Source organism: Sebastes umbrosus, chromosome 21 (assembly GCF_015220745.1).
Source record: "Sebastes umbrosus isolate fSebUmb1 chromosome 21, fSebUmb1.pri, whole genome shotgun sequence".
Lineage (NCBI taxonomy): Eukaryota > Metazoa > Chordata > Actinopteri > Perciformes > Sebastidae > Sebastes > Sebastes umbrosus.
This window is the reverse complement of record NC_051289.1, coordinates 24,564,607-24,585,802: the sequence shown is the minus strand read 5'-3', so window position 1 is coordinate 24,585,802 and position 21,196 is coordinate 24,564,607. Positions and strand designations below refer to the sequence as shown.

The window sequence follows — 21,196 nt, the reverse complement described above, 5'->3', positions numbered from 1 at the left end:
CCTCAGCCCCGCTGCTTCAGCCCCGGAGGCTGAAGCAGCGAGTAACGTTTTCGTCTCCTGACCGTTGCCGGAGTGAACAGGGGAGACACTGGGACCCGGTTTGAGACGACAACGTTTCTCTCCGCGTAGCCCCGTAACTTCACAAGACACGGAAAACCTCTGTTGGTCTGGAGGAGCTGCAGCATTTATTTCTTCACAAACGTCCACTGAACATTCACTAGATATTCTCAGAGCTAAACTAACTCTTCTGCAGTGTGGAGTGAGCGCGCATGCACGTGAGGTGGAGCGATAAACGCACGTCGTGTGAGTGAAGACAAGCAGGCAGAGGAGCGGTCTGAACAGCGTAGCCACACGCGAGCGCGCATGGGATCCCGACCCGGTAGATTTATACGTGTAAAAAGTTACAAACAGTCCCTTTAATCAAATCATTAGTTTTATATCTATATATCTATATATCTATATATAGATATATAACTAATGTACATCATTTTACATAATTTTATGTATATATATATAAAACTAATGTACATAATTTTACATAATATTTATATATATATATATATATATATATATATATATATATATATATATAACTAATGTACATCATTTTACATAATATTTATATATATATATATATGTATATATATATATATATATATATATATATATATATAACTAATGTACATCATTTTACATAATTTTATGTATATATATATAAAACTAATGTACATAATTTTACATAATATTTATATATATATATATATATATAGCCTACTGTATGCAGACACGTTATTTTCAGATGAAAGCTGTTCTCTCCAATCTTCCCCACGGGACCTGAACGCAGCATGTGTGCATCCAGAGGAGGCTGAGCAGCATCACATTGAGGATGAGGATGAGAGGATGGGGGGGTGATGGTGATGGGGGGGTGCAGCTAGCAGCTGGTCTTCGTCTCAGAGTCTCAGCAGCATCTCTGTGAAGCTCGATGACAGGTTGGTAACATCCATCACCAGCTCTCCATCAGACCAGCCGGTAACAGTACTGGCACTGTGCACGGAGTCGGTTCACATGTGTGTGCGTGTGTGCGTGTGTGCGTGCGTGTTGTCATCAGCTCGCTGTGTGTTGTGCTGCTTCATGACGGAGCAGCAGAGCGGCCGTGATGCTCAGATACGCTACAGGTGCACACGGCCGTGTCCTTCACACGATCACCGTCTGTGCACGGAGAAGGTCATTAACACACGCAGCTTCACCGGTTGGATGGATGTCCTCCATGTCCTCCCGCTGGACGGACGGATGTCCTCCCGGTGGACGGATGTCCTCCCTCTGGTCGGCTTTTACCGAGCTGCTTCAGCAGATGTTGGGTATCTGTAGGATCAGCCTGTTTTCAGCTTTACAACCTGGCAACCCAAAATGCTTTATCTTAGTGATGTCATTTAACTGATCTATAAAACATTAGTAAATGTTTTATTAATCATAAATAAACCTTTTATGAGCTGTGACTTATTAGAAAGCAGTGCCGATGTTTTTACTCTCAGAACCATGGGTGGACCTGATGCTGATGCTGTTTCCAAGGTCACGGCTGAACTTTCAGAGTCTTCCCATTTGATTTGTGTTTAGCTGACAGAACTGGCCACACCTCACAGACTGGCTACTCAATCATATGTCTGCTTACCTCCCAAAACCTGTGGAACCCCCTGTGCTAAATTACTTTAATAATTATTGATTTGCATAATGTGCCAATTCCCTTCAAATGTTTCAGCCCTCAGATGCTGCTAATGAGCACACTGCCAGAGGTGATAGTTAAAAATGGATCAAATCTGTGCAGCAGAAGCTGAGCTATCCTACAGTATGTTTTGGTGCCTAGTGTGGCTAAAGCTCCATAAACACTGGATCCTACATTTCCCATAATGCAGCCAATGGCATCTTTTCATTAAACCCTCCATGTCTGGTAAACATCCACATCTTTCATACTCTACACCTTCAGTTTCTGTATCTGTTCTAAATGTGTCGTGTCTCCAAGCTGAGATATCCCAGATGACATCACTGTGACATCATCTCCGACTCGACAGTATAAAGCTCCTTTAGAGCGACGGAATCATTATACAGCTGTTGGCTCAGGCTGACACCTCTTCCTAACATACAGCGACCGAGCGAAAAGATATACTACTACGTGTGATGTCCCTCTCTACTACAGAGAGAGGGAGTGATTAACTGTCAGTTACTGTCAGCGTCGACTGTGATCAGTGGAAATAGGTTAGAGGTGTGCAAAACTTCGCATGAATAGAGCCGGGGTGAGCGACGTACATCTCTGAGAGGTCGTACAACACAAGCGAGGATCTAGATAGGAGGGAACGACGTGAGTAACAACAGCTTCAAGTCTGATCGGACACAGGTGCCGACAGGCAGTGCACAGAGGCAACGCACACGGTGGATGGAAGCAGAGATTATTTTATTTTTTTGTCATCATCATCAACATCATCAATGTCATCATCATCATGAATATCCTAATCAACATCAACAGCATCATCAACAGCATCAGTGCCTTGAGGTGCAGAGGTGTTTATCTTTAGGTGGACATCTTCATCGGGAAAAACTGTACGCTTGTTCGCATATTGTCCAGTTAGACCTTAAAGGTCCCATATCGTGCTCATTTTCAGGTTCATACTTGTATTTTGTGTTTCTACTAGAACATGTTTGCATGCTGTAAAAAACAACTTTATTTTCCTCATACTGTCAGTCTGAATATGCCTGTATTTACCCTCTGTCTGAAATGCAACAGAATTGCAACGGAATTGCGTTGCTAGGCAACAGCTTGGGTTCATGTGTACTTCCTGTCTGTTGATGACATTCACATACACTGCAAACAGGAATAAACTGGGACACATTTAGAATGTTTATGTTTAAAACGGCTTTAAGGGTCTAAATATTGTATATTTGTGACATCACAAATGGACAGAAATCCTGACAGCTTGTTTCAAATGCAGAGTTTCTGAATACGGGCTGTGTGTATTTCCCTGTGAATTGAGTGTTTCGATACTTTCACAGTATTTATATGACTTTCGCCTGCTTTATAATAAAAAAAAACATGAGAATCTCCCTTTTTTATAATATGTCTCCTTTAATGTGTAAAGGAGTTCCCCTTTAATAAAAGTACATAAGTCTAGTTCTGTCTGAATGTTAATATCAAACACACTGCTATGTATATGTAGTAATTATTCTGCTATTAATCTGTTCAGCTTTGAATCAGGGTTCAAGTTTAAATTATAAACTTAAACTTTAACATGAAATGCCCAAGAAAAACAGTCATTGAATGGTGCTTTAATTCTGCTGCTCTTTCCCTCCCTTAGACCCACTGAGATCCTCCTAAGCAGAAAACCGCAGAAGAAGAAGTGACAGTGGAGGAAGGATGGACTCCATCTCTATGATGGGCGGCAGCAGGAGCCCCGTGTTCCTCACAGCCCCGTCCTCCCACCACCACCTCCGACACGCCCAGGCCTGTTTCCTGCCTAACGGCATGAAGAGCGGAGTGGGAGGTGCAGAGGCCGCCTGTTGTCTGTCCCCCCGGCCCACAGTGGCCATCCTGGGCTCGGGTGACTTCTCCAAGTGCCTGACCATCCGCCTGCTGCGCTGTGGCTTCCACGTGGTGGTGGGCAGCCGCCATCCCAAACAGGCAGCCCAGTCGTTCCCTCACGTGGTGGATGTGACGTACCATGAGGACGCCGTGGGGAAGGCTAGCATTGTGTTCCTGGCAGTCCGCCGGGAGCACTACTCTTTCCTGTGGGACCTCAAGCACCTACTGGAAGGTAGATAACACACTGAGATCACTAACATCTTAAAGGTCCCATATCATGCTCATTTTCAGGATCATATTTGTATTTCGTGTTTCTACTAGATCATGCTTACATGCTGTAATGTTAAAAAAAAAACAACTTTATTTTCCTCATAATGTCAGCATGAATATGCCTGTATTTACCCTCTGTCTGAAACACTCTGTTTTGGCGCATTTCGACGGAATTGCGACGAAATTGCAAGATAATTGCGTTGCTAGGCAACAGCTTGGGTCCATGTTTACTTCCTGTCAGCTGATGTCATTCACATACACTGCAACAGGAAATAAACTGGGACACATTTAGAATGTTTACGTTTAAATCTGTGTAAAGGGTCTAAATATTGTATATTTGTGACATCATAAATAGGCAGAAATCCTGACAGCTTGTTTCAAATGCAGAGTTTCTAAATTCGGGCTTTTTGTATTTCTCCGTGTACTGAGTGTTTTGATACTTTCACAGTATTTATATAGGACTTAAGCCTGCTTTATAATAAATAAACATGGAAATATCACTTTTTTTATAATATGGGACCTTTAACACTTCACCAGTCAAGTGATGACTCAACCACATCGCCATACAACACAAATGGACTTGCATTTATATATCAGTATCAGCTCTTGCCCCAGGACACTTTGACCTGCAGATATGGAGCTATGTTCCTGTCTTTATTCAAGAGTGTCGTCTTTCAGTTTGAGAGCCTGACTTGTTGATTTCATATTTTGTAATGCTTTGCCTCAAAACCCCGTCCTCACACTCAACCAGCCCCTGCTCGTGCTTGGATTAGCTCTGCTTCTGCTCAAACTGCTCTGCTTGCACTCAGATATATTGTTGCTTGCACATATTTCCGGCTCCAGCTTCAGCCCTTCTCCTCACACTGCCTCTGTGTGCACATAATTTCTAGTACTGCACTAATTGTCATAGTTAGGGATGCACCGATACCGATACCAGTATTGGGTATCGGGTCCGATACTGTGCTCATGTACTCGTACTCGCAAAACGGCACCGATACCACTTTACGTAGGTGCGCCCTACCCCGCTGGGCCGGGATCCCACCTCAGCCGGCGCGCTGGCCTTCACTTTCATTGCGCCACGGGGTTTTGCTTGCACGCGTGCATTGGACTCCTTGGTCCGCGTCTCAAGACGGGTCGGGTGGGTTGCCGACATCGCCGCAGACCCCTGGCGGCTTTTACATGGGCCGAGCCCCGATCTGGCGGCACGACGCGGTCGGGGCGCGCTGAGGACAGTCCGCCCCGGTCGACAGTCGCACCGGGAGCAGGGAGCCGTCTCCGGCGGGCAGAGAGGGCGCAGCGAGCCCTTTGTCCACAGTGCGGTGAGGTCCGGGCGAGGAGCGTTGTAAAGCTGCGGCCGCGAGCCACCTTCGCCCCGAGCCTTTCCAAGCCGACCTAGAGCCGATCGCGGCGCACCGCCTTGTATGCGGGACTCCCCAGCCTGCCGTGTGTCGCTCACACCCTCCAGCTGGCTGTTAACGAGGGTCTTTTGGCACGGAGAAGTACTCGTATCGGTACTCGGTATCGGCGAGTACCCAAATGTAAGTACTTGTACTTGTACTTGTACTCGGTCTGAGAAAAAGTGGTATCGGTGCATCCCTAGTCATAGTATATTGTGTTTAACTACGGAGATCATGTGTGTTTGTCTCGTTGTCCTGCAGGTAAGATCCTGGTTGATGTGAGTAACAACAGGAAGGTGAACCAGTACCCAGAGTCTAACGCTGAGTATCTGGCCTCACTGCTGCCAGACTCCTTCACGGTCAAAGGCTTCAACGTCATCTCAGCCTGGGCCATGCAGCAGAGCTGCCCCAAAGACGCCAGCACACAGGTACTATCACACATATTCTATTGTTTGAACAAATTCCAACAATCCTGTCAGTCAGAACAGGCGGTGAATATGGAGGTAGCACACATTAATAGTTCACTATATTATTACTCAGTATGCCGTTAACTTGCATATCTTGTGAAATGTGGTATAATTCCTTCATAGGATTCCCGATGGTCATAAGTGCTGTAGAGCCTTTCTATGGGAACGTCCACAGAGCCTGATGGAAAAAACCTGGGTTATTATAAGATAATCAGCTCAAGGCTAAATATGATAAATATGTATTAACCCACGGGGGGGCTCTGAGCGTCTGAGCAGAATCCTCCGGAGATGAATTATGCACAGGCTAGCAGCCGGGCGCTGCCGGAGAGGCTGTGCGTAACGCGGATCCATCAGCCTCAATACGCCGCCATTTAGGAGGAAAGGGCCCGCAAACGTTGAAGTAGTCTACGTCTCCACTCGCACACACAGGGGGATGATGGGAGGAGACGCCACAGAGGCGTGTGACTACCGTGATCTCTCTGGTCACGGCGGTCACGCCAGCGACCTGAGGAGCGCTGAGAGCCTTACTTCATTAAATTCTCAATTGTCACCTGCCGCCTGAATTAAGTGTTTTCCCTGAACAAAAATAAAAACGTTGTTGTAGAGCCCACACTGTGTTTAACTGTGTGTGTAACCAGCAGAGTGTACGCGTGTTGTGAACCTGCCTGTAGACTCATCTTACTATCTGAATAATGAGCCCTTTAAAGGGACTGTTTGTAACTTCTTACATGTATAAATCATTGCGGGTTGGTGTCCCATGCGCGCTCGAATGTGGCTACGCTGTTCAGACTCAGACTCCAACACAAACTACACGGAAGCACCAAAACCGCAGAGTTCTATCTAGTGAAGCCCGTCTGTTAAACAGTGTTGGCCGCGGTCGGAGGACGTGGAGGAGACCGTAGCTTTAGTCTCCAGGGCCGGAGTCTCTGCTGTACTCTGCTCCTCTGCCTGCCTTCACTCACACACCGCGCTCGTTCTTGCTCTTTCGCTCTACTCTCACGTGCATGCGCGCACACTACACACTGCAAAAGAGTTAGTTTACCTCTGAGAATATCTAGTGAATGTACAGTGGACGTTTGTGCAGAAATAACTGCTGCAGCTCCTCCAGACCAACAGAGGTTTCCCATGTCTTGTGAAGTGACGGGGCTCCGCAGAGAGAAACGTTATCGTCTCCGACCAAAACTCCGGTGTCTCCCCTGTTCCCTCCGGCCGCAGTCGGGAGGCCGAGGCAGGAAAAGCCAACACTAGGATCAGCATTGATTCATGGAGAGACCTTCGTCTGGTCAGCTAACATTACTGCCAAGCAGCTGAAATATAGAGTGATATTGTGCTTTTAGCTGACGTGTGTCGCCTCACTGTTTTGAGCGATGCTCGTTCATGTCTATGTAGAGCGAACACAAGCGCGAGCCCGACGCTGACTTTCGTTGACTTAACGGCCACAGGTGTCGCTGTTAACAAGCAATTTCTGATTCTTACAAACAGTCCCTTTAAATAGCAGGAAAATACTGCTCCAGACTTTAGACCAGGTTTCTGTTGGTCAATGACCCAATCTCTTTCTGCTGCCTCAAGATAACAATACGCCAACAAAGTACCTGACCACACCTCATCTTAAGACCAACCTTGGGTGCACAGACGGGCTCAAGTACATTTGCTTCTTACACAACGTGGGCGCTGGGCGGGAAACAACTGCGTCGGTCTGAAACTAGCGATGACAGTTGAGTCTGTGTGACTGCCTTGCTTCCTCTCTGACACATTAATTCTGTTATAATTTAGGTACGGATTATAAAAAAGCCTTCCAGCATATTAATTCGTCTACAGGAAACAATAGAGCTCCTGGCCTCTAATAATCCCCCAGCCAGTCAGCTGACCTTATCGCTGGATTGGATTATAAAACTATATCAACTTCAGCTCTGCTGTTACGAAGCTTCTTAAACCTAAAATGAGATGCATGGGTTTCATTACCAGCTCTCGCTATCAGAAATATTGGAGCAGAAGAGATTATTCGTTTCAGGATCCAGCAAGGAGGAAAAGTGATGAAGAGGTTAGGCCAACTTCAAAGTTCTATCTTTCCTTTAGATCAGTGGTTCTCAACTCGGGGGGGTCTACAGCCTCCAGGGGGTCTACAGCCTCCAGGGGGTTTAAATCCTCCAGGGGGTCTACAGCCTCCAGGGGGTCTACAGCCTCCAGGGGGTTTAAAGCCTCCAGGGGGTTTAAAGCCTCCAGGGGGTCTACAGCCTCCAGGGGGTTTAAAGCCTCCAGGGGGTCTACAGCCTCCAGGGGGTTTAAAGCCTCCAGGGGGTTTACAGCCTCCAGGGGGGTCACTGTCTGTGCAAATTTTACGTAGTGGCCAAACGGCGGTACTAAAACGTCCGTGTCTGTCACGTGATGTCATTGGCCCAAAAATACTTTTTCCCATACACTTACATTGGGAAAGAGATGTCTGTAACTCAGAGGATCATTTTTTTGAGGTGAATCAACTCCCCAGTATGAACACTCTAATAGTTCTTATTTAAAGGGACTGCAGAATCCAAAATGTCTTGTTAACAGCGACACCTGTGGTCGTTAAGTCAACGAAAGTCAGCGTCTTGTTGCTCGCGCTTGTGCTCGCTCTACATAGACATGAACGAGCATCGCTCAAAACAGTGAGGCGACATACGTCAGCTAAAACCACAATATCACTCTATATTTCAGCTGCTTGGCAGTAATGTTAGCTGACCAGACGAAGGTCTCTCCATGAATCAATGCTGATCCTAGTGTTGGCTTTTCCTGCTTCAGCCTCCCGACCGCGGCCGGAGGGAACAGGGGAGACACCGGAGTTTTGGTCGGAGACGATAACGTTTCTCTCTGCGGAGCCCCGTCACTTCACAAGACACGGGAAACCTCTGTTGGTCTGGAGGAGCTGCAGCAGTTATTTCTGCACAAACGTCCACTGTACATTCACTAGATATTCTCAGAGCTAAACTAACTCTTCTGCAGTGTGGAGTGTGCGCGCATGCACGTGAGAGTGGAGCGAAAGAGTGAGAACGAGCGCGGTGTGTGAGTGAAGGCAAGCAGGCAGAGGAGCAGAGTACAGCAGAGACTCCGGCCCTGGAGACCAAAGCTACGGTCTCCCCCGCGTCCTCCGACCGCGGCCAACACTGTTTAACAGACGGGCTTCACTAGATACAACCAAGAGGTTTTGGTGCTTCACTGTAGTTTGTGTTGGAGTCTGAGTCTGAACAGCGTAGCCACACGCGAGCGCACATGAGACACCAACCCGCAATGATTTATGCGTGTAAGAAGTTACTAACAGTCCCTTTAAATCATTAGGTCCTAAAAGTTGTAAAATGCACTAATAGCTGAATCCAGAGTTATTCCCCTTCCTCCGTTCATGTGAATGAGACCCAGACCGATGCTGAAGCGAGGGCTGGGAGGAGGAGTTAAAGGAAACGCTACTGCTCCTGCTCTATGGGCCCAACGGATGAGGAAGATCACCAGAAGTTCTGGGTAATTTATCCTCGGAAGTCGAGCTTTGTTACCTTCAAGCGTCACTGAGCTACTCTCATAGGAATGAACGCGGCGGATTAATACACATTTGCTGCTCTAGTGAGAGTGTGTGTTCATAGTGAGAAGAAACATGTCACCAAGTACAACGCTGGGGCTTATGGATGTACTTTTAATATCATTTTTAATGTCGGACAACAAGCTCTACGATACAGAGGAACGTGTCTCTGTTCTGTCCTTCCTGGTTGTCTTACATGTACGTCTAACCAGTCTTCCTCTGTAACCCTGGCTCTGTGTAGGTGTTCATCTGCAGTGACTCCATGGAGGCTCGACAGCAGATTATGGAATTAGCCCGCCGGCTCGACTTCCTGCCGGTGGATATGGGCACCCTGTCTTCTTCGCGGGATATTGAGAAGATTCCCATCCAGTTATTCCCTGGCTGGAAGGGCCCCGTTCTCGCCGCCGTGGCCCTCTCCATCTTCTTTTTCGCTTACTCTTTTGTACGAGATATCATCCACCCTTATGTGAAATACAAGCAAAGCGACTTCTACAAGATCCCCATAGAGATTGTGAACCGGACGCTGCCCACTGTCGCCATCACTCTCTTGGCCCTGGTGTACCTGGCGGGCCAGCTAGCGGCCGCCCACCAGCTCTACTACGGCACCAAGTACAGGCATTTCCCTCACTGGCTGGAGGGCTGGCTGCAGAGCCGCAAACAGCTGGGCCTCCTCAGCTTCTTCCTGGCTGCTGTCCACGTTCTCTACAGCCTCTGTCTGCCCATGAGGAGGTCTGAGAGGTACCTGCTGCTCAACACTGCCTACCAGCAGGTCAGTGGGATGGAAGGCTCCAACACCATGTTCACACACTGATACTCATACAGCTGACTTTCCACCCACACAAAGCTGGCATTTTTCACCAAAATAAAAGGAATAGCTAAATTTGAGAAATATAATTAGTTGCTCCAGTGACACAAGAAGATCAACATCAATGAGAAAGTTTGTAATCGGGCAGCCATGTTGAGATCAGTTGAGGAAACACAAAGCACCGCCCACCAGCCGGAACAAACTTTCTCATTTTACAGCTAAACAGTACACTACAAGATGATTCTGAACACATCTGAGGAGAGAAATAGGCATTACAGTAACAGAATATTGATTCATATTTGATCAGCGCTGCCTAGTTTGACCGTTGGTTGGAGTTGGTGAGTGATTGACAGCCACCTCCGTTGAATGAACAGCCAATAGGAACGCTCTCTCTCTCTGAAATGACCTGTGATTGGTCAAAGTCTCCCGTCACGGGCTAGATTTTCTAAAGCCTGAAAACAGAGCAATGAGGAGGAGCAGAAGTCTAGTTTTCTCTCAGAACACTTGAATTACAATATGCTGAAAGGTTATTATGGGATTTTTTGCCCAATGATGCCAAAAACATTCTTCCTACTACAGCTTCAACTGTCTAAGAAGGCTTTTATTGTGAAACATTTTCAGGAATACGTTGTGTAAAATTCAGCGGCTGCACGGTTCTCACTTCGACTTCATCTGTAGCTTGTGCCATCATGTGGCACTTTTACTTTACTACAAAATACAGTCTGTCTGGGACATTAACAAGAACAGTGTTCACCCAGAGAGAGTGAAATAGGACAATAACATTTTAGATGAGTAATCCAGAACAACAAAGCATGATTATATTGTTGAATGTATTAAATTAAAGTATTTGACTCAAACATAGCTTAAAGCATGTCATGTGATGTGCTACTTCAGGACACTTTAAGAACAAATATTACTTAGTTGGATTTCCACAGAACTAAGGATGCTCATTTTGAAAAATGTTCTTAACCGATAACCGACCCTCGTTAACCGATTATTTATTAACCGTTAACTGACAAGACGTAGGTGTAGCAGTGTGTGTACAGTTTATTTGTCAGTGAATAAATGCTACGAAACTACAACTCCTCCACTCCGCATAAGAGACTTCCTGTATCCTGCAACTCCGCTCTGCCTCTTGTCTCCGGCTCCGTCTCTTAAGGTGGGCTGTTAAGGTGTACTAGCTTTTCTCTTTAAAGAGAAGAGCCGCTCCTCTGAGCCGCTCAGCTTTTGAGTTAATTATTAACATTTCTTTTAACCGTTTTAACTGATAGCGTTAATCGGTTAAAATGCTTAATGTCGGTTAACGGTTAAACGGTTAATTATGGACATCCCTAGTCCATATGGAAACACAAATACACACTAAATAATCCAATTCTGTACACACTACAATGGATGTCCGTATACTTGGACGTGTTTTACATGGTAGTCATGCACAGTCTGCAGCATCATACATTTTTATTGTATTTTTAAATATATTACTGAGTCTCGGGGTAAGAAACATTTAGTTTTAGATCCTCAATATTTAAATTTTTGCACTTACATTTAGCATATTCCTGAGTGAATGTGTTGCCCCCAGCCCCCTTTGGAAGGGTGATCTGGCCATGCATAAAACCAGAAATGAAAGTGATTTATCCTCTGTGTCTTCAGCTCCATGCTAATGTGGAGAACTCGTGGAACGAGGAGGAGGTGTGGAGGGTGGAGATGTACGTCTCCTTTGGGATCATGAGTCTCGGGCTCCTGTCGCTGCTGGCCGTCACCTCCATCCCCTCCGTCCACAGCACGCTCAACTGGAGGGAGTTCAGCTTCATACAGGTACACCTGGAAGCTGTGTGTTTCCTTCTCTGTGCTGTATGATCACAGCAGCTGTTAACTGTCTTCTCGTCTTTGCTCCAGTCCACTCTGGGCTACATCGCCCTGCTCATCGCCACCTTCCACGGCCTGCTGTTCGGCTGGAAGCGAGCCTTCGAAGAGGAAGCCTACCGTTTCTACCTGCCGCCCAGCTTCGTGGTGGCCCTGGCCCTGCCGGTGTGCGTCATACTGGGGAAGGTGCTGATGCTGCTCCCCTGCGTGGCCCGCAAGCTCCACCAGATCCGCCGAGGCATGGACAGCAGTCGGTACCGGTGCCAGCGCCTGGAGCCGGTGGGCTCGGCCGCCCACGTTTCACCCGAGAGAGTCACCATCATGTGATCGAGCTGTCTGCTCCTGTATGGGGGTTTCACATATACTGCCAATGATTCTCATATCATTCTTACTTTGTTACTGCCAACACTTCTTGCTGACATTGTGTACTTATGAGCTGTTACGAGTCACTATATCTACCGACCTTGTATGACTATTATCTTACAGTTTGTCCATCTAAATTGTAAAATGGAATATTCTTCCCTTGACTGTATCTTGTCAACATCTCACCAATACTTTGTAAAATAACACTGAGATACTGAGTGTTTGTCATGACTTTAAAGGGAAACTCCACCAGTTGTACTCGTTGTACTGAGCCTGTTAAAACAGTTATTAATAATAATAATAACAATAATAGTAATAAAGTCTTCTGTGGCTCTGGGGAGTGATGTCGATGAGGATGGAGACGACAGATGTGTGTTTACCAGGCGGGGGGTGGTGTAACCAACAGACAGGATGTGTTTTTGACATGTTTGGCCGTTAATCTGTCTCTTGTCCCTCAATTTCATCGGAGTGCAAAACTAAATTGCTGTAGTACTTCTTTGATTATGAAACAGTATTTATGTTGATAAATTTCATAAAATACAAATTTCTTTTCAATAGTGTTTTATTTTCGCAGCTCTCAGCAAAATAACACTGAATAGGTCAAATGTGTCAGAGACATTGGAGCATATTACTAGTTACTATTATCTCCTGCGGTGCTTTTTGGTGACGATGTCCCACTGCCAAACTGTCAAGAAATGTTTTATTACTGTACCCCTGACTATGCTCTAATCAGTCAGATCCACGGCTTTGATTAAGAATTTCATTTAGATCCAGACGGTATTTATCTGAATGCAGTCCAGTACGACGAGGAGCTTTTCTGTTCAACATACCCTGTTATCTGGTTTACAGTATGTGTGTCTCTTATAGCAGGAAGATGATCAGTGATCTACTCAGTTCATTCATTTAATGAGTTCACCATTAAATTCACCTAACTGGAACTCCTTCCATGGTCTCACTAACATCACCATGGAGCAGTAATACGACTGTAACAGGAGCGTTCACAGTGATGGATGGATCGTCTATCTGAGGCACACCGAGGCTCAGACTGTACTGCTTACAGTAGCCTGTTTGTCTTAAGTTAGTTCTATAATCTATATAGTTCCAGTGTGCCTAGAAGCACAAGGCCTGTGCTTCTTCCACCTAAAAGTTTGCCGTTGCCAATACCTGTACAACAAATACATCAAATAGTGCGGAATGATCGGGGATCGTGTGCTATGACTTTTCTAAGAGATTCGAAAGCGCAATTTTTTCTCTCCATAGGAATGAATGGAAAATTGACGTCAGGAGAGCTCATCTTCGAGGCCATACAGAGTCGCCATACTTTACTGTAGAAACGTGATTAAAACTTTAAACTGGTCACGAGACTTGGGACTTTACTGGGCCAAATGGGCATTTTGATAGCTTGTACGGTTTTCACGAAATCGCAGTTTACGTTTTGTGAAATTCTCAGACCGTTTTCAGATTTTATAATGGGGGTGTATTGCGTGGGTCGTTAAGGGCTAGAGTGCGTGACATCACCGCTAGAGTGGAGGAATACTTTAAAATCTTTGGAAAATGTTCCAAACAAATTGCTCCCTAACCCACAATTTTCACCCTTTATAGATATTTTTTCATCAAATTGTAGGACATTTTGTGCCAGTCGCAGTCATGTAGCTATGGAATCAGTCGGAATTACACATTTGGTGATTAATGCCTGGAAGTGAGAGCAACTCCAGGCTACCTTCCCATAGGGGTTCATGTTAAATTTCACACATTTTTTGGATTAGAGCAAAAGTTACTACTTTTGGAAACTGCTGCCGAGGTCACATTTTTGACACTACACACACAAATTTCGCACCATCTGTTCATCAGAGAGTCCTTACTCGTGTACAATTTAAATGCAGCAATGTACCATCATTTGATTTACATTTATCACAAATTGGGAGACACAGAGGGGTAAAACTTATATAACATGACTTTAGAATAATGAAAACGGTGAATCACTTTGAACTGAATTAACCTATGTCTGCTATTTATTGAACAACTATGAATACAGGAGAGGGCAGTCTTCCATAGTTTATCAGGCAACATAGCATTGATTTCCCTTTCCCAAGCCTTCTTAATACAGTTAGCAGATTCAGACTCTTTAGAGAAATAATTCACCAATTTGGAGATAAGCTTCTTACTCTCTGGTGAAAGAGAAAGCAGTACTAAAAAAAGCGTGTCTCTCACAAGTGTGTTAAGAAGGTTTGCAGTTCACTTGGAGCTCAGGCACAGCAGCCCCTTCATTTCATTGGATGACATGTCGGCGGGCGTGCCGGGAGCCAATCGGCTACTTGGAGTGGTTAAGGGGTATATTGGCTCGTTAGGCTTTGAAGTCTGGTCTACTAGTTCACTGCAGTGAGTTCAATGCATATGTTTGGGATGAAGGTTGTCTTGCTGGCTGTATAAGATATTATGTGCGTCAATTAAGATAACCACACTACTGTACACTCATTCAAGTGTAAACCTGCACAGCCTTCTAGTAAAAGAACAAGAAACCTTTGAAGCATCTTCTCATGTATTCTAACCGATACACCACAGTGATTATAAACTCCACAACCAGAGACATTTATTAAGAGGTGCAAACCTATCGAACAAAGTGGATTCAAAATTTGGAATGTTTTCCCTCACGAAGTACCTAAGTTGCATATAACAAAAAAAATTGGAGTGTGGTAGATTATACTTTGAGCTTAAAGATGCAAACTAGTTGTCTAAATAAAAGTCTTTTATGCACTTCAGCCCTTTTACACACCATACAGCAAATGTATCGTCCAGCAATGCTGGCGTAAAGGCATGGTTGTGGCAAAATGGTGTATATATCGAAAAACTAGGGATTTTGTAGATATGTTTAATTTGACTACGAATTTTCAGCGAAATTTCTGACAACAAAACTATGACTTACTGATTTAATAGCAGATGCAAGATTAGTGTAGAGTAGGGAGGATACTGAGGAATATGTTTTTTTTATAGACATAAGCTCCAGTTTTAGCCAGACGGCGGCAGAGTTGAGTGATTTGTGTATCATTTTTATATAGATATGTATAGATATGTTTGTAGCACAACCACTTGTCCAATAACAGTACTGATGTTTCCAGTCACATAGATTCTTTCTGACACTGATTGTTTGAGTGTTGTTCGATCACTGCTGCTCATAAACTTACTGAGAATAATGATGATGTTGACAGACTTAGTCATCGCCGTTACACAACCAAATGAAGAATATGTTTCCTTTTTTATTTCTAACACTATTGGTTAAAGTTGACCTGTCCTCGCAGAGTCTTCACGCAGGGCTTAAACGCACTTTCTCATGAGTGTAGTCGGACCACCTCGTACCTGTTTCCATCCTGTATCCTATAGAACTCTCTGTCACATCTGCAGCACGTTATTCAGTCTGCAGGAAACATCTGTGATCTACTGTCCAATCATCTGATGCCCTGCTTTGATTCCTGAAGCAGCAGTGACCTCTGCTGGTGTGTGTGTGTGTGTGTGTGTGTGTGTGTGTGTGCAGCATCTGCTCTCCTTCTGAATGATTGAGATGACACATTTATGATGTGAGTATCAGTTGATTGTAATGTTTTTTCTAATAAATGACACTAATCCCCCCCCCGCCCCCGCTGGCCAGACATCCTGTCTCTCCTGAGCCAGTATGTTTACACCTTCTAAGGAACAGTCTAAATCAGGGGTCAGCAATCTTTACTATCAAAAGAGCCATTTTAGGCAAAAAAAAATCTGTCTGGAGCCGCAAAACATTTGAGCATTGTGATGAAGATAACACAGTTTATAGTCTAAGTATATAGTATATAAGTCTAATGCAGCAAGGCGCAAAGCGCAAATGTACTACAGAGTATTAGGGCCACATTGAGGGAAAAATCATCTGAGATTTCCAGAATAAAGTCATAATAAAGAAAGTCGTAATATTACGAGAATAAAGTCATAACTTAAAATAACACGTAAAATTACTACTTTATAATATTATGATTTTATTCTCATATTACTACGACTTTTTTTCTTGTAAACTTCTGAATTTATTCTCGTAATATTATGACTTTTTTTCTCAAAATCTCCGATTTATTTATTTTTCCCGCACCTCGAAATCTTGCCACATATCCATAATAAAATCGTTTCAGTGTAAAGCAGCTGAAAACATTACTGCTGCCGTCGCTCCGACCTGTGACAATCGCGTCACGACTGTGAGCCCTCATTTACCAACCAATGACATGATTTGTCCCGCCCTGTTGTTAGCGACCCCGGCCCGTTCAAAATTCACATCGAAATCGACCCCGGTCTGACCCACCTCTCGACCTGGGTTGCAAAGGCGAGTCGATCAATGTGGGTTAACCCTTTCATACACACAATCAACCCTGGTTCAACCCTGGTTGAGTCCTCGGTGTGAAAGGGGTATCAGTCTGTGAGGAGTGACCAGCAGGCTGCTGTGTTACAAGTAACACCGAGTCAGAGGATGCACACATTTAACAAAGAAAAGATTTTGCAAATATCAGATGACAAGTTGATGAAACTGATGAGAAGAGTCTCAACACCCACACAACATGAACAAGATGAAGTCATCAGATTCTCAGCATACAATCAAAATGTTCACATGGAAGTTTGGTTCTTCCCAATGTTTAAAGGTCCCATATTGTAAAAAGTGAATTTGAATGTCTTTTATATTATAAAGCAGATTTAAGTGCTATATAAATCCTGTTAAACTATCAAAACGCTCAATATACAGGGAAATACACACAGCCTGTATTTAGAAATTGTGGGTTTGAAACAAGCCGTTAGGATTTCTGTCCATTTGTGATGTCACAAATATACAATATATAGACCATTACACGGTTTTAAACATAAACATTCTAAATGTGTCCCAGTTTATTTCCTGTTGCAGTGTATGTAAAAATCAGCTGACAGGAAGTAAACATGGACCCAAGCTGTTTCCTAGCAACGCAATTCCATTGAAATGCACTAAAACAGAGCGTTTCAGACAGAGGGTGAATACAGGTATATTCAGGCAGACAGTATGAGGAAAATAATGTTGTTTTTTTTAACATTACAGCATTTAAACATGTTCTAGTACAAACACAAAATACAAGTATGCACCTGAAAATGGGCATGATATGGGACCTTTAAAGGGGCTAAATTCTAAATTCAGAGCATATCTATGACTGAAGGATTGCCTTCACACTGCTCTCAACATGACCCATGTGGAACTCGTAGCTAACGGTGCTAACGACGGCCACACTGCTGACAGAGCTAACAGTGTTAACCTGGGGGGGAACCGGAGGGTGGGAGCTGCGTCGCATTATCATTTCTAACCGCCGTATGAGAGCGGTGCAGAGCGCACCGACCGCGGCCGAACTGTAACAACCTCCTTCTCCACCGAAAGACAAGCGTGTGCAGGTTGTGAGCGAGACTCGACGTTAGTGCAGGAGACCAGAGAGACGTTTCAGCTCTCACTACTTTTGTAGATTCTAACAGAGAATCTTTGTGGTTTGAAGTTTAGTTTCACTCCTGCGTCCGTGTTTCTTCTTTCAAATATCGGCTTTATTTTATATTTTCAGCTGTAGGAGTCATGTTAAACCTGCAGTAGGCAGAATGTTTTTGGCATCATTGGGGGAAAGAAATCCCATAATAACCTTTCAGCATATTGTAATTCAAGTATTCTGAGACTTCTGTTCCTCCTCATGGCTCTGTTTTCAGGCTTTAGAAAATCTAGCCCGTGACGGGAGACTTTGACCAATCACAGGTCATTTCAGAGAGAGAGAGCATTCCTATTGGCTGTTCTCCGGCTGGTGGGTGGTGCTTGTTGTTCCCTCAACTCGATCTGGCTGCCAGGTCACAAGCTTTCTCATTTTACAGCTAAACAGTACACTACAAGATGATTATGAGAACATAGGAGAACAATAGGCATTACAGTTACAGAATATTGATTCATGTTTGATCAGCTGTTTGTATATTTAACTAGAAACTCTAAAATGGGTGTTAATATGTTTGTCTGTTAACATGATGTGAGGAAGAGCCGAGAAACAAAATACAGTATAAAAATAATTTTAATGAAACCATCATAGTTAAATCTTACATTACAATCTCATGGTGGCAAATAAAACACATTTTGATTCCATAGTTTAAGAAAAAATGCTAAAACAAAGTCAGTTAGAACTCTCTCAGTAACTCAGTGTGGACGGTCGGAGTCGTCAAATGAAATGACAACGTGTTAACAGTGCACGGCTAAATAAACTTTAAAACGTGTGGTTGTATTGAGAGGAAGCAGTAATATATAGTGCAACATACACCTTAACCAGCAGTGAATCCAGGAGGTGGGTTTAAAAGTGAAGAACTTCTGCATCCAAACCAACTCCTTTAGTCAAAGTTCTCTTTGTACTAAGGAGTGATCTGCCTTTTTTTCCAAGACAAAAATTAACATTTGTACCTGCAGCCGTGCAGACTTTGTTTTAGAGAACATTGCACCAAAGTCCACTCAATTAAAGGGCATTTTAAAGACATACCTTCCTGAGCCTCATACTGCTGAGAAAACAACTGTAGGCTCCCAGTGTCTCTGCTTCAATCAGGCACATCATCACCAACACTCTATATACAACACACAATACAGTTTACAACCAAAAAATGCATCAATCAAGGGGGTGTGAGCGATGGAAAACTATTTCAAAGCTGTTTTTTTATGACAATAAGTTAATAATAATAAGTTTTACAATGAGCCGAACTGAACAGGACATCCTCACATGGTAGTGTAGCACTTTAAATGTTAGAAAGGCACAGTGTGTTCAGCCTTCAGACAAGAAGGCACTTAAATGTTTGCTTTTTAAAAGCAGGTCTGGTCCACTGAGGCTGCTTCTAAAATCTTCCTAAAAGCAGCTGCCGGTAGAACCGAGCAGAGCAGCGGCTCTAAAACGCGCCCCCGTGCCGGAGCTCGAGCTCCTGGAGCAGCGCGTGTGCTCCGGGTCTGTGCCGGGCCTCCCCGCTCCAGCACCGGCTCAGCAGAGTCCTCCACAGCCGGCCCCGCTCAGACCCGAACACCAGGCAGTCCTGGAGCGACGGCCGCAGCTCGTGCGCCACCACCGCGTAGAGCACGTGCTGCCGGTCCCCGGTGTACGGTGTCTCTCGGGTGATGAGCTGCCACAACGTGATCCCGAAGGAGTAGATGTCGGCTTTAGGACTCAGACCCTGTCCCTTCAGCAGCTCTGGAGCCCGGTGCGTGTACGTGCCCCCCACGTGGCTGAGCCGCGCGCTGATGCAGCTCTCCTCCTCGCGCTCCGGGTCCAGCTTCACTGAGCAGCCGAAGTCCGCTATCTTACACACGTCTGAACCGGACACCAGCACGTTGGCCGGTTTCACGTCCAGGTGCACGACGCCGTGTGAGTGGAGGAACCGGAGCCCGCGCGCGATGTCCGCGGCGTACCGGAGCCAGCGGGGCTCCTCGAGTGGCTCCTCCGTAGATGTAGCGTAGATGATCTGCTGCAGGTTCCGGGTCCCCACGAACTCCATGAGGACGGTCCCGGTGCTCGACTCGTCTCCGAACTCGCGCGGCGGCGGCAAGCAGCAGGTGGAGGTGGTGGCCGCGAGCACGCGCACCACGTTCGCGTGCCGCAGGTGCGCCGCGTTCAGCTCGGCCCAGAAGCTCTGGCGCGAGGCCAGCGCGTTCTTGGTGGACTTCTTCACCTTCTTCAGGGCCACGGTCTCTCCGAGGTACTCCGCCCGGTACACCGAGCCGAACCCTCCGGAGCCCACCGGAGTCACGCAGCGCAGCTCCGACCAGAGGATCACCGTTGACCAGAGCCGGCGGGCCACCGGGCCGTGCAGCCGCTGCACTGGCACCGGGACCGGGACCTGGAGGGTGGAGGAGCCTTTAGTCAGAGGGCTGCTGCAGGTCCCGAGGTCCAGCGACGGGTACAGGTCTCTGGGCAGCAGGCGGGTCACCGGGACCGGAGACGGCATCGTGCGTGATGGAGACTGTGTGTGTGTGTGCGTGCGTGCGTGCGTTCAGCTGCTGACTGATTAGAGGCTCTTCTTCTTCTTCTTCTTCTTCTTAGAGGTGTATTACCGCCACCTTCCGGACTGGAGTGTGGAGCAGTGGATTGGCAGGAACAAATAAATAAATAAATAAAATTTAAATGAAAAACAAAACAAATTCCAAAACAATAATAATAATTATTAATAATAAAATAATATTAATTAAATTCTCTCCATTATTCCTGTTGCCCTTAAGTCATTAATTAGAAGATTGTGTACTTTCTTAGATGTCTTTCCTAGCAGATTCCCCCAATGTAATATTTCCATCATTTACTCCTGATAGCAATTCCCTTCTTTCTTCGTCATATTTTTTTTTTTTATTATTTCAAAATTACAGTATACATAGTAACAGCAGAAAAAAATAAAAACATTTACATACAAAAGAAGCATAGCGAAAACATAAACAAAGAGCTGTGACAAACACAAAAGGACAACAGAAATTAAACAAAACAAACATAAAAAAATAAAAACAATAAAAATAAATAAATAAGTAGATAATAATAAAAAAGACCACGCGAGAGTATGACAATAATTCCACTTAAAAACATTAAAGATATTGCATACATTCATTGTTTTAATTGCTTTTTTGTTATGTGAGGAAGAAATTGTTGACAGATATAATTCTATTTCTTTCATAAATACAAAGAAATTAGGCTTTTTTTGGGGTAAATTTACACTTGTGAATGTGGAATTTCTTCGTCATACTTGTTGCACTCTATAAGAACATGCTTGACAGTTTATTATTACAGTGCGTGATTAGAGGCTCTGCAGTGTCAGAGCTTTTTAACTCACGCACACACACACACACACACACACAGCAGCAGCCACACACACACACACACACAGCAGCAGCAGCCACACCGCCCCTCAGCGTTGAGG

General features: G+C 44.9%; 2 protein-coding genes across 3 annotated transcripts; one reads left to right on the top strand and one right to left on the bottom strand.

Moving 5' to 3' along the window:
* Positions 1-786: 786 nt before the first annotated feature.
* On the top strand, positions 787-12,823 carry steap2 (STEAP family member 2, metalloreductase). 2 transcript variants are annotated; one of them, XM_037756494.1, is made up of 6 exons: positions 787-989; positions 3,345-3,800; positions 5,497-5,663; positions 9,485-10,012; positions 11,696-11,860; positions 11,942-12,823. In XM_037756494.1, the coding sequence occupies exons 2-6, from the start codon at positions 3,404-3,406 to the stop codon at positions 12,233-12,235; spliced, it is 1,551 nt and encodes a 516-aa protein (XP_037612422.1). In that variant the 5' UTR covers positions 787-989; positions 3,345-3,403; the 3' UTR covers positions 12,236-12,823. The 2 variants fall into 2 exon arrangements, with proteins under 2 accessions (XP_037612422.1, XP_037612423.1); XM_037756495.1 differs by lacking the exon at positions 787-989 and adding an exon at positions 2,125-2,353.
* Positions 12,824-18,321: 5,498 nt separating this feature from the next.
* mos (v-mos Moloney murine sarcoma viral oncogene homolog) lies at positions 18,322-20,311 on the bottom strand. The gene has a single exon (XM_037756500.1). It carries the CDS (start codon positions 20,240-20,242, stop codon positions 19,193-19,195), a length of 1,050 nt encoding a protein of 349 aa, XP_037612428.1. The 5' UTR covers positions 20,243-20,311; the 3' UTR covers positions 18,322-19,192.
* Between the last annotated feature and the right edge of the window lie 885 nt (positions 20,312-21,196).

Excerpts from the sequence above, each read along its gene's own strand:
- steap2 (XM_037756494.1), top strand. The coding sequence starts at position 3,404 with ATGGACTCCATCTCTATGATGGGCGGCAGCAGGAGCCCCGTGTTCCTC. Across the intron at positions 5,664-9,484 it reads CCAAAGACGCCAGCACACAG|GTGTTCATCTGCAGTGACTC; the intron begins GTACTATCACAC and ends GGCTCTGTGTAG. Across the intron at positions 10,013-11,695 it reads TCAACACTGCCTACCAGCAG|CTCCATGCTAATGTGGAGAA; the intron begins GTCAGTGGGATG and ends CTGTGTCTTCAG.
- mos (XM_037756500.1), bottom strand. The coding sequence starts at position 20,242 with ATGCCGTCTCCGGTCCCGGTGACCCGCCTGCTGCCCAGAGACCTGTAC.